This window comes from Fusarium solani (assembly GCF_023522795.1).
Source record: "Fusarium solani strain SB1 chromosome Unknown bctg00000009, whole genome shotgun sequence".
NCBI lineage: Eukaryota > Fungi > Ascomycota > Sordariomycetes > Hypocreales > Nectriaceae > Fusarium > Fusarium solani.
Window position 1 is genome coordinate 2,055,794 of NW_027072144.1, and position 12,915 is coordinate 2,068,708.

Genomic DNA, 12,915 nt, shown 5'->3' on the forward strand with positions numbered 1-12,915 from the left:
TTTGCGCGTTGACCCTGAATTTTGTGAACTGACGCAGAGCGTGTTGAAATGAGCATGTTGTATTGATTGAAGAAGAAGAAAGGTTGGTGTTAACCACCGGAAACTATTGACAAGAAGACATCCACATCCTCGCCACCAATGGATCGGAATAGCCATTGATCCGTTAAACAATGGATCTCAACAAGTACCCCCAGAACAGGCATATGCTCTGTCACAATGTTTGCAACGCCACTCTTCTTTTCCGGTCCGCGGATTGTAGTATCTCGTCTCCATCTCCTCGTCTGGCATATGAGAGAAGACCCATGACGTTCTGGGCTTGGTGGAGGAGGTTGTGGAGGCTGTGCGAGGTCGAGATGACTGGCATTTGGGCGTTTGGCTCTGGCCTAGGTCATTCAACTGCCGGCTGGAAAACTCCGAAACGTCGACTGAAATTGACGACTCTCTTCGTTGCGACCATTGGCCAAAAGGGAGGCGTTGTTGAGGCATGGCGGTACGGTTAGTCAGTAGGCTCGACAGCGATAAAGAAAGTGGGCAGAGGTGACAATGGCCAATGTCGGCAGGTAACCACCGGTAGGCCCGGCCCAACATGGTCCGTACCAATCGTGCCTCTTATACCTCCCCTGACGCGTGGAAGAAACGCGTGATCGCGTGTTAGGTCTGATTGTCAATAAAGACAGACGTGTGTTGAGGTGAATGCTAGCCAATAAAATGCCCAGTATCCCTGTCGCTGGTATAGGGTAAGGCCTGCCCGCTACTGTCAAAAGGCAATTTCGCCCGAGGACTGACAACCCAATATAAATAATATATTGCCAATATGGACATCATCATATTATATTGTCACAATATCAAATTCTTCATATCATATTGTGACAATATGAGAAAGTCCATATCATATGGGTTATATTGCAATATACTACTTTATTGCCATACTATTAGCAACACTGTCCATAGGCGTATTTTCGTCGCCAGCTCGAAATCGCTTCCTGGAATGACCAGTCCAATAAGCCGCAATAAGGTCATCTATAAGGCGGCCTCGCCAGTCACTTTGAGACCGTATTTTCTTCCACTTTGGCTGCCCATGAAGCTGAAGAAGATAGCTGTTGATGAGGGCTGTGTCAAGAAGGAAGGTCCAAGCTATAGCCTGCCAAGGGCCGCGACGAATTGAGTGACTGTAGCCTCGTGATGCCCTCAGTTGGTCGCCACGGTCCACATGATTCATCTCGTTGTTATAGGTAGCGGCGATAGAAGGGATCGCAAAGGTCTTGACGGCTTCGTCACCAAAAAAACGCTGTATTGGCCGTGCGCGGGCTTGATCTGTATTTGGCCTCTTCCTCTTCCGTATGACAAGCTCGTCGCCTTTGAATACAGTAGATAAGAAGAGCACGAGGGCGTTATCCTTCCACGCGATTTGGTTGACCTAGGGAAGAGTAAGTCAAATTAGTAGGGGTTTTATAGGTAAATTTGACTTAGCTTGCTACCTTATTATCAACTGTTGGAGCGCTTCTGACCTCATTGAACTGAAGGAGCCTCCGGCCAGCAGAATCATCCTCTTTAAGCTTCGCGAAGGGGGCGTAGATACCACAGTTGCGGCGGGCGGTGCCTGTGGCCCCGTGGCCATATTGACGGAGGCTTCTAAAGAGGTTAGCGGACGAGAAGAGGTTATCAATGAAGACGTGATATATGGCTTTTGGCAGCTTATTAATAAGGGCAATAACCACGCTTTGTGTCGGGTTGAGGTGTGTGTAAAGTCGCCTTCTTCTCTGAGATCGAAGCCGCGTTACGAGGCTAACTGGACCGCATCTCTTCTTCGGCTCGTGCCAAAGCCACCGCAAGAAGAGGCCTTTTTGCGCCGTGGCCCAGATCTTGAAGCCCACGGGGATAGGCTTATTTGGGACTCGTGTTGTCTGGTATGACCTTCCTGTATAGCGGATCATACACTCGTCCACAGCGATATTCGTGCCCGGCTTGAGGAATTCAGTTGACGCGTATTGTAGGTGCCGAGACCACTCGTCAACGGCGGCAAAGACCTTCGTAAGGCCAGCTTTGGCAGCCTCTTTGGCGAGGCTGAAGGGGTTGAAGAGCCGAAGGTGCCGATGAATCAGTTGAAAGCGGTCAAAAGTCATGACTTTGAGGATTGAATGGTCGGAACCTTGGTGCCCTAGCCGGGAAGTCTTCCAATGGTCTCGGATTGTGATTTCCTTATGAATTCCTATATGAATTAGAAGCGCAAGCCATAGATATACCTCTGGCACGGTGGTTGGCTTCCAACTGCGAATTCGAGCCCGTGGCTTCCAGCTGCGACTGCGAAGCAAATGATCAACCCATTCATTCGTATATTTAACCCATTTTGCGACTAGGAAATAAGGCACAAAGTGATGGAAGAGGTCAAGAGGCTGCTGGGGCAGCTCTTTGACCTCGAGGTCGCGATCGGGCACCATCACCGGGAGGAAATTGGTACCGCAGCTAGGGACCGGGTTGAATACAGGTCGGCAGGTGAAATCGGCTGGCTGCTCGCGGCGGCTATTCTCTTCTGTAATTATAATACTTGGATCAGAGGCACTCAGTGCCTGACTAGAGATTGATTGAGAGCTCATGAGTATCTTCAAAAAGATTTGTATGGTATTTTAGGTGGAAATAATTAATGGAGCACTATGCCGTCCCCCTCCCGTACCTACTGTACGTCATGACTAAGGTCATGTGGGTCGAGTAACCGGTTGTAGCCTTAACGCACTCAAGGAGATCTGGATTGGCAGTCTCATCGACTATGGAGGGTAGGTCGTTTTTGCGCTACGTACATTATCTGGATAATGTTTTATATTGGTAGAAAAATGGATATTGCCTTGGTTTTAACCGTCGGCAATTTTAGACTCTCCTAGTAGGAAAATGTTTCCTTATCTGATCGAGGTATGTGATAAATGAGACCCCGAGCTAAGCTACCGAACCAAACAACACCCCAACGACGGCTCATAATATTGAGGTGTGTAGACAAACTTGATTATTACGGTGGCGTGGATTATCTAGTCAGCCTGAAGGACCTACTTCGTACGCATGCAGCCGTCTTTTCCATCTGCTCGTCGGCCGACATGACTCCAGTACCTCCAAGTTAATTGATGCATGCGCCCAGCCTCAAATCTAGGTCCAGCGCGCTCGTTTATCCATGCACACACACCCTGGGGGTTTGTCTTGGTATTGGCTCCCACGTCGTGGGAGAATAAGACACGGAATTGGTGGCGCGGGTGGAACATTATCGGAGAAAAGAACGGCCATGGCATGTTCCTGAAGAATATACGTTAGAATGTAAGATTGGCCTCGAGAAATAGAGAGAGCACCGGCCTTAAGCAACACGGGCGCTGGGCTCAGGGACGACATAGCAGGAAAGAAAGTATCATAGGCGACGCGACAGAGACGTGGTCTAGCGCTGGGATGAACACATAGATCGCTTAGATGATCAAGAGCTTGATTGAACTCACAGCCGATCGCATCTTCTGTTCCATCCAAAAGAGACATTCACATCCCTGCTGTCACCGGCTTGTTTGTGATCGGAGGGGAAGCCAAGATGTGGACCAATGAAGATCCGTGGCAGGCAAGCTTTTTATTCTTTTTGGGCGTACCAATCCAATCATTGGTCTCTAGGTATTGTCCGGAGTGCCTGGTCAGTTTCATGTAGGGGTACCTGGTGAACTAGAGATGCGAGATCCAACTTCGTCAATTAGAGATCGAATCGACAGTGGGATTTCCACACGGATATCCCTGATATAACTAGGTATAGTGGCAAGACGGGTACGTTCCTGCTGGCTCTCATGAAGTGCGATCAGCGGCACAACGGTCGCGTCAAAGCCCAACGGACCTGAGATGGAACAACAAGAGACCCCCGAGACAGGGGCGCCTGTGAGCGAAATCATTGAATGAGATTTGAAATGCGGAGATGACGCTATATTTTTACTGGGAGGTAGCCTAGTGGTAGTGCACTCCATCGGCGCCAGTGAGGAAATAGCAAGAGTCGGCATTTCCATCGGGACAGTCACGCCAGAGTGCAGACGTCTTACATCGTGTAAAGATGTAGCCAACAATTACCTTGAACTTTTTATTCACTAACCCATTATGTCGAATCTGCCATCTCTTGGAGCCTGCTTGATCGGTGAAGTATAGCAGGGGCCGAGAGCAAGTCGCTGTTCTCAGATGCGCCAGGTACACGACTTACCATCACATCTCTCAACCTTCACGCCAATTCTTAGAGATGGGTAAGCTCTCATGATGTCAACTAAGCCACAAAGTCATGGGGAGACGGGAATCCGCTCGAAGCAGAGGGATCGCGCCTGTCGACATTGAAAAAGCAACGATACGGCTTACTACTTTGCTGGTAATCGATGTTGATGGCTCTCCTTTCCTTTATTGGGTCTTGATACCGTCATGTATTAGTGATTGTGCTTTTTGCTATTGTGGCCGATGGCTTGTCATCATTGTAGACAATAATAATAATGGCTCTACTTTCACCTTGCTTGAGTGGTAGTTCTTGTCATCATCAGGCTATGGGCCATATTACTATCTGGAAAAGAACAAAGGCAGATTCTTCACTCGGCTCGGCGTCTTGGTACAACTCGATCCTCGTGCTTTCGGCTCAAGCAGCCACTCAGACTCCATCTACATCCACCCAGAATCAAACTTGGCTCCCCAAGGACCATTCGACGATACCATATGGGGGAGCAGGCCATCCAGACTTATGACAGAGCTATATGCGCCAAACCTTGCACCACTTCTTCTTGTCCCACTTTTTCTCCTGCGTCTCCAGGTTTGACACACTCTTCTTATCCAATCTTCGTCCCAACGTCGATTTTTGACAACGTCAGTCGCCGCAACAGTCCTTTGCCTTCCCAATGGCTATGCCTCGTTGGTTTCCTCCTGGATCGGCGATTGGGTCTTCGGCGCGGACGCGCGTATCTTGTTGAGCTGGGGAGCAGAGCTCCCCTCGTTTGGGAAGAGGCTGGAAGCCCAAGGCCAGCATCTTGTCCTCCAAGCTCTCCATCGCACGAAGACCCGTGGCTTTAACTGCAAATACGTGCTAGCCCTGACCCGAAATGCACTACTAATATAACCCTTAGCTTTCCTCCCATACAAGAATAGGCTTAACAGCCTTCCCGGTTTTTATATCTTGAATTGCTAGGTTAAAATCCTTCGCCTATTAACACGATCAGCTTATTGTCTTATATGTTGCTTCGTACACTCGCCTTGTAGAAGCTAGTAAGCTTATTAATGGGAAAAACTCCCTCTCGATACCACTTGATCATTTGTGGAACATACTATTAATATGATTAGTTAAAAAGGTTTTAAATTCTAGCATCAGCATAACTCACAATGGATGGAACTGCGTCGCCTTGCACACTGCCAAGTAGAGTCTTTCCCGACTTTAAGCATCGGGTATGTCAGCAATGTTTAGAAGAATACGGGTAAAGAAACATACCAGCTTAAACTTTGTGATATCAACTTCAAGAGACGCCCCGACATGCCTAGTAAAACCATCTTGCCGAGAATGCTAGTCATGTTGAGTGCTTGCTGAATAACAGGAAGCACTCCCGTAGTATCAATGGTGATGGAAGAACCTGTACCGTTGGTTGCGTCTCGAGTGGCTTGCGGAAAACCATCAGGGCACTTCTCATTGTTTATCAGGACAGTCGCCCCCAGTTCTTTGGCGATTCGCAGTTTCTCGTCGACACGATCAATCGCAATAATGGATTTGCAACCAATTATCTTGGCAGCCTAGACCACACGAGAAGGAGTCAGCGGACATACAGAGACGGTCCCCGGAGACGACCTACCATGACACCGGCGAGGCCAACGCCTCCAAGTCCTATGATGGCGACCGAGTCGCTGGGCTGGGCATTTGCAAGGATCGAGACTGTCGCAGCACCTGTTTGGAAGCCGCAGCCTAGTGGTGCAAAGAGCTTCAGCTCTTCCCTGTCCTTGACAATGCCGTTGACGTTGACGATGCAGGATTCCTTGACCACGGCCAGGTTTGCGAGGCTGGATTGGCCGAAGAACCCGCCGGCTACAGAACCTCCGTCACCGCCTGCACCATTGGCATCTGTCGTGTATGCAGGCCCTGAATCGCCGAAACACAGTGCAAGAGCTGAATGGCAATATGCGGGATGCCCGCTCTGGCAGCTGGTACAGTTTCCGCAAAAGGCAAACGAAAGAAGAACAGGGTCGCCCTCCCGCAAGGGTGCTTTGGAAGGGTTGGGATTGGCACCGACTTTTGCCCCGATTTTTCTAATGTATCCCGCACCTGGTGATGACGTCTGTTATCAGAATTTTGCAAGGTTTTGCCCGGTAGTCAAGCGGGCAGAGTTCACTTACCTTCATGACCTAGAACCCTGGGATAGACCCCATCGGGTCGCGTAGCTATGGCAACGTCTGTATGACATATACCGGTGGCAACTATTTCAACCAAGCACTCGTCATCTCGAAGATCACGGAGTGATAGTTTATCAAGGCTGAAGTGGGGTTGGCCGCCTGGGCTTGGTGCTGACGCAACGACCGCACGACAAGGGTATGGCATGTTGAGCGATTCCTATGAAGCACGCTTGTCACAAGTTATGGAATGTTCCGGTATAGTGGCCGTTTATTTGTATTCGGTCCCAACGTCAGCCTCGGCAACAAGAGAGCGACTCGGGATTGGATTGGCACCTACACTACGTATCGACGGCGCTGGCTGGAAATTGTTTCCGACTTGACGGTTGCACTCCCTCCAGTTCCGGGGAGATAAGGTAAACCTTCCACTTCAACACTAGCGTCGGACTTAAGAACTGTTGCGTGGGCAAGCCGATCCTACCCATACATAAATGGTGTAACTAGAACACAATCAACACCGACGCAATTAATCCTGTACCTTGATCGCATCATTCTACGAAGCAATGGCCACCCAAACATCTACCAAGCATGAGACACGTCTCTTCATCAACGGCGAGGTTGGCAATGCGCTCACACCAAGCCAAACACGACATCGAGGCTAATCTTTCTGCTAGTTCTCTGCAGCCTCAGACGGAGGGATCTTTCCGTTAAACTCGCCACTCACGCGAGAGACAATCGCTTTAGGTGGGTTTGCAAATATTCAAAGGCGCGAGCAGATGATCTAATCCCCTTTGTCGTCAGTATCCGAGACAACGGTGGAGGACACCAACCGTGCTGTCGCAGCAGCGAAGGCGGCCTCGCCAGCATGGGCCGCTTTGTCAGTCCATGAAAGAGGAGCCTACATGAACAAACTGGCCGACTTGATCACAGACCATGAGGAGGAACTCGCCAGCCTAGAGGCAGTCTCGATGGGGCGGCCCGTCTCTTCATACTGGGATGCAAAGGCGGCAGTGAAGAAGCTCCAGTATTTTGCTACGGCCGGCTGGAACGGGCAGGGCCGTACTAGTCTGAATACTCCTGGGTTTGTCAACCTGACCCTGAGGCAACCGTTTGGTGTGGTCGCCGCTATTATTCCCTGGAATGTTCCCGTCTACGTCTTTATCAACAAGGTTGCGCCCGCCGTGGCAGCTGGCAACACAGTGGTCCTCAAGAGCAGCGAAAAAGCTCCCCTGACAGTGAGTGATATGATCCACCGTGTCTTGGTGTTTAGGCCATTACTGACCTTTCAAAGTCAGCAAAACTTGCTGGGCTCGTCCAGAAAGCTGGATTCCCCCCGGGTGTCATCAATGTTCTTTCCGGTCATGGCCACGTCTCTGGTGCCACCCTTGCTTCACATATGGATGTCAGATTGATCACGTTCACCGGCTCAGGACGGACCGGACGTCTCATCCGTGAAGCAGCAGCAAAGTCCAACATGAAGAACGTCGTCCTTGAGCTTGGAGGGAAGAGCCCGGCCGTGATATTCGACGACGCTGATCTGGAGCGTGCAGCAAAGGAGACGTCGCATAGTGTCCAGTGGAACAGTGGGCAGGTGTGCATGGCCAACTCTCGCGTCTACGTTCACGCTTCTGTGGCGGAACGCTTCGTGGAGCTTTTCAAAGAGTCCTTCAAAGCTGTGAGATTGGGCGACCCTCTGAACCCAGAGGTCAACCATGGGCCGCAAGCGGACCATGCCCAGTACAACACTGTGAAGAAATATTTTGAAATGGGCAAGCAGGACGGCAAGCTTGCCCTCGGGGGAGTACCTGAGGACACGGTTGGTTACTTTATCCACCCGACGATTTTCCTCGACACGCCCGAGAACGCGCAGATCATGAAGGATGAGGTTTTCGGGCCCATCGTCAACATCAACGTATTCACCAACGAAGAGGAGGTGATCCGGATGGCGAACGACACCGAGTTTGGGCTCTATTCTGCTGTATACACACGGGATATTGACCGAGCCTTGCGCTTCGCGAAGGCATCAGAGGCCGGTACTGTGGCGATCAACTGTACCAGCCCGACAGGTGCATTTGACCTTCCCTTTGGAGGGTACAAGTCAAGCGGTGTTGCACGAGAGGGTATCTATGACAGCTTGGACAACTATCTAGAGACTAAAACTGTTATTATTAGAACTGGATAGTGACAGTTGGCCTGGAATATAACTCGGTTTTATAATTACATTGTAGAGATTCTCTGAAAAATTCTAAGAGGGACCATTTATCTAATAAAGTACAATGGGTTAGCACTCAGAAGCCTGTTGGGTCTTATATTTTAACATTATACCCCCTTAGGAAGAGGGGAGATGGCATCTTGTACCGGGCTTCCTTTTCCATCTTTTCTATAGATGGCATCAGAGAAGATTAAATTTCTTTTGAAAAAAACAATCAAAAAAATCTAGGTTTCAGTGCCACGGTCGTTTTTAGTGACGACATTTTTTTGTAACCTTGTATTCTTTGACGCTGTGGCTGATGCCCCCAGAAGGTATGGAGTATTGATTAGTAGGTACCGACCGTTATGGGATAAGAACCAATCGGGGCTGTCGGGGAGTTAAGGACAAAGCCTGAGCTCCGGTTACGGAATGACAAGGCCAATTCCGACCAGAAGCGGATGGTCACTTGAATCTGTCGACTTCGATAGTTCCCCACAAACGCTTGGCCCGTCCGCCATGGCTGCCGAACAAGTAGTGCCGGTGTGAGAATATGAAAAAGCTCGCCGCAGACCACTCTCTCCGGCTTGGCAAGAGTCTCAATTGTCCAAGACTGTCACATCTCTACCTCGCTCAAGATCGATTCGAAACGCTCAACAATGACAACCACCGGTACTATGGATCTGGAAGGCTTCAGGGAAGCAGCGAGGTCGTCCATTGATGAGAGTAAGTCCAATGGCCGTCATCTGCCAGCCAGGTTGCAACCTCTACTCTAACACTGCTACAGTTGTAGGATACTACCAGAACATCACCGAGCGTCGAGTCGTTTCCAGCGTCAAACCAGGCTACCTACGCGAACTGGTTCCCTCCAAGCCCCCGGTCGAAGGTGAACAATGGAAGGACATCCAGAAAGACGTGGAAGCCAAGATCATGCCCGGCATCACGCACTGGCAGTCGCCCAACTTTATGGCATTCTTCCCATGCTCGTCTAGCTTTCCCGGAATGCTTGGAGAAATGTACTCGAGTGCGTTCAACGGCTCTGCCTTCAATTGGATCTGCTCCCCTGCCGTCACCGAGCTCGAGACCATTGTAACAGACTGGCTTGCCGACATGTTCAACCTGCCCGAGACCTACCGATCCTCTGGCAGTACTCTCGGAGGCGGCGTTATACACGGTACGGCATCCGAGGCTATTCTTACCGTCATGGTCGCAGCCCGCGACAAGTACCTGCGAGAAGCAACCGAGGGCGTACCGGAAGACCAGCTCGACGACGCCATGGCTGATGCGCGGAACAAGCTGGTAGCCTTTGGCAGCGCCACGACGCATTCCAGCACTAAGAAAGCTGCCCAGGTCTCTGGCGTCCGGTTCATGGAAATCCCCGTCTCGGCCAAGAACAACTTTGCTTTGACCGGCGCCGATGTGAAGGCCGCCGTCGAGAAGGCCCGCGCCAAGGGGCTTACGCCGTTCTACTTGACCGCGACCCTTGGGACGACAGACTGCTGCGCCTACGACGACTTTGAGTCTATTGCGGATGCTCTGCAAGAGGTCGCCCCGCCCGGCAAGGGAGAGGTTTGGGTCCACGTCGATGCGGCCTATGCTGGCGCTGCGCTTGTCTGCCCCGAGTATCACCACTTTACAGCCCAGTTCCACCGGTTTCACAGCTTCAACATGAATCTGCACAAGTGGCTGCTGACGAACTTCGACTGCTCCGTCACCTTTGTCCAGAAGCGGAGCTACTACATTGACGCCTTCAGCATGACTCCCCCGTATCTGAGAAACAACTACTCGGAGAGCGGCTTGGTGACCGACTACCGCGATTGGCAGATTCCCCTAGGTCGCCGGTTCCGAAGCTTGAAGGTGTGGTTTGTGATCCGGACATTTGGCGTCAAGGGTCTACAGGAGCACATCAGGAAGGGAATCCGCCATGGTGATCTCTTTACACAGCTGGTCAATGATCGATCGGACTTGTTTGAGATTGTTGCCGTGCCACGGTTCGCTCTGGTTGTCCTCAGGCTGAAGGGCGCCAGCTCGGATGACCAGAATGCGTTGACGGAAGAGGTGTACACCACCATTAACGAGGAGGGCAAGATTTACCTTACCAGCACAGTTCTTGATGGTAGTATCTATGCCATCAGGTTCTGCTTAAGCACGCCATTCGTCGAGGAGGTTCACGTCAGAGATGCGTTTGACACACTTGTCAAAACAACTGAGATGGTGTTTGGTACATCAAAGGGGTTAAATGCAGCCAAGCTCTAATTCATGCTGCATGAAATCCGACATGTTATGCAAAGCCTTAAACTAACAAATTTATCTATTTTTGACTGATTCTCCCGTCATCTTTCTTCATTTTCACCTTGACGCTTGCCGGATTTGCCTGGGCTTTTGCTTGTGAGATGTTTTCACCGTTAAACAACAAACACCTTCCAGCGGGCGTGGGATAGCTAGCGGCGTTTATCACATTCGAATAGTCTTGGAACATTTCTATGGTGTTATACGGTATTGGTTTGGTGCCTTCAGTGCGTTATACCGTGTGTTACTTGATATTGTGACTCATACCCTTTCTCTTGTTACAGAGGAACCGTCATTCAAATCCACAACAACTGAAGTATTTCATACGAAGACTCGGCCATTTGAGCAGGCCATTGCATACCTAGATTCAAGGAGTGGCAGGTTCTCCCTGCAGCTGGGCAAGCGCCTTGTCATACACCTGATCGATATCCTCAGTCCATATCCATTTCATGCGATCCTTCAGTAGGCCCCGAACAACCGGGAGGCTATCCTCGTAGCTGAGCCCCTCTACCTCCTTGGCCCTTAGCTCATACAAGTCCCCGGCCTGCCGAGACGTCCCTTGTACTCTTTCCGCTCGCGGGGCTCGGATGGATTGGTACAGGTGCAGGTAGTCCGCTATGGGACGTGGCTGAGTCGATTTCTGGACCTTGAAGTAGTCCTGAAGAGCTCGCCCGAGAATATATCCATCCTCAAGTGCCTGTCCAGCTCCAGCTCCTAATTTCAAGGTAAGTAAAGGGTCAGGTGGAAAGTATTGGGGCTGACAGCTTGTGACTAGACTGACCTTGGTGAGGACACATGGCGTGGGCAGCATCTCCGAGCAGAACCACCTTGCCTCCTGAAAAGACCCACTCTGGTGAAGGCTCTCTGTCAAAGAGAATCCACTTCAGAGGGTTTGTGTTCATCTTGCTGATGACAGTCTTGACTGCAGGGGCAAACTCTTTGAAGTGGTCCTCGACGGCGCTCTTGTCGCTTGTCAGAGTCCAGCTCTCCTTCACGTCACCCAGATCCTCCCACGGCGTCGTGACAAAGGCGACGACGTTTACAATCTTGTTGCTGCTGATGGGGAAGGTGAGGAAGTGCTTGCCCGGAGCCATAAAGACTGTGGCATATGTGTCGAGGGGCCAGTCGTCAGCGATATCCTCAGTTTTGCACAGGCCACGGTAAACCACCATTTTTCCATACTGCGGCGTGTCACTCTGCCATCGAGTGAGTTGAGTCAGGAGTGAATCCAAGCGGGAGTACGTACAACGTAATGCTTGCGAGTGACTGAATGGATACCGTCCGCGCCGATGACTAGGTTTGCAGACACCGTGGTGCCGTCGGCGAAAGTGACCAGCGTGGTCTCGCCCTTGTCCTATGTGAAGAAACAGCTACAGGGAGCGCAGGCAGGTTGAAATTACCAGGCATTTACCTCCAAGGATGCACATTGCTTGTCCGTGTGGAGAGTAGCCGCGCCCCGCTCTTGAACCGCATCGATCAAGGCTTGGAGGAACTCTGCGCGATGTAATGAGAAGCTAGGTGTGCTGGCGTCACCAGGGATTCTGACGGTATGGACATCTGACCCATCATCGAAGCGCCGAAACGAGAGCCAGATGCCTGCCCTCGTGTCTGTGATCTTGGCCAGCCGCTCACGCAGACCTAGCTTCACGGCCAGGGCGGCAGCGTTGGGGCCTATACCAAGACCGGCACCGATTTCCTTGTACTCGGGCGCTTGCTCGTAGATGTCAATCTGGATGTCCTCCGAAGGCGAGTGTTGGTGGATCGACAATGCAGCAAAGAGTCCACCAAGACCGCCTCCAATGATGGCAATCTTGAACATGTTCACGGTATTCTTGTCGAGTGACTTTTATTGGTTATGGAGAGCGTCCGAGTTATGCGGGTTTCCTCCTGTGGACTTGAACGACGGGATAACAACGAGCATTGATATACTGTTGTGCAAAAGTAAACACTAGCAGTTGATCACTACCCTCAACCGCTTCGGCGTTTCCGCGATTCACTCTTGCTACCCATTTCCCTGTGCTCTACACTCGGCATCGGCAACGGTGTTGACGGGACGAGGCTTCCAGCGATGAAGGGGTAAGTGGCTAACTCTT

General features: G+C 50.9%; 5 protein-coding genes across 5 annotated transcripts; 2 read left to right on the plus strand and 3 right to left on the minus strand.

Moving 5' to 3' along the window:
- Positions 1-913: 913 nt before the first annotated feature.
- On the minus strand, positions 914-2,594 carry MRS44_013689 (uncharacterized protein; the record flags this gene model as incomplete). Its single annotated transcript, XM_065617148.1, has 2 exons — positions 914-1,417; positions 1,509-2,594. 2 exons carry the CDS (start codon positions 2,592-2,594, stop codon positions 914-916), a joined length of 1,590 nt encoding a protein of 529 aa, XP_065473220.1.
- A 2,687-nt stretch (positions 2,595-5,281) lies between these two features.
- Positions 5,282-6,553, minus strand: MRS44_013690 (uncharacterized protein; the record flags this gene model as incomplete). Its single annotated transcript, XM_065617149.1, has 5 exons — positions 5,282-5,297; positions 5,352-5,402; positions 5,459-5,754; positions 5,814-6,280; positions 6,352-6,553. 5 exons carry the CDS (start codon positions 6,551-6,553, stop codon positions 5,282-5,284), a joined length of 1,032 nt encoding a protein of 343 aa, XP_065473221.1.
- Positions 6,554-6,908: 355 nt separating this feature from the next.
- MRS44_013691 (uncharacterized protein) lies at positions 6,909-8,527 on the plus strand (the record flags this gene model as incomplete). Its single annotated transcript, XM_065617150.1, has 4 exons — positions 6,909-6,962; positions 7,020-7,089; positions 7,147-7,580; positions 7,637-8,527. The coding sequence occupies 4 exons, from the start codon at positions 6,909-6,911 to the stop codon at positions 8,525-8,527; spliced, it is 1,449 nt and encodes a 482-aa protein (XP_065473222.1).
- Positions 8,528-9,192: 665 nt separating this feature from the next.
- MRS44_013692 (uncharacterized protein) lies at positions 9,193-10,789 on the plus strand (the record flags this gene model as incomplete). Its single annotated transcript, XM_065617151.1, has 2 exons — positions 9,193-9,259; positions 9,321-10,789. 2 exons carry the CDS (start codon positions 9,193-9,195, stop codon positions 10,787-10,789), a joined length of 1,536 nt encoding a protein of 511 aa, XP_065473223.1.
- Positions 10,790-11,189: 400 nt separating this feature from the next.
- Positions 11,190-12,641, minus strand: MRS44_013693 (uncharacterized protein; the record flags this gene model as incomplete). Its single annotated transcript, XM_065617152.1, has 4 exons — positions 11,190-11,536; positions 11,604-12,018; positions 12,069-12,176; positions 12,234-12,641. The coding sequence occupies 4 exons, from the start codon at positions 12,639-12,641 to the stop codon at positions 11,190-11,192; spliced, it is 1,278 nt and encodes a 425-aa protein (XP_065473224.1).
- Between the last annotated feature and the right edge of the window lie 274 nt (positions 12,642-12,915).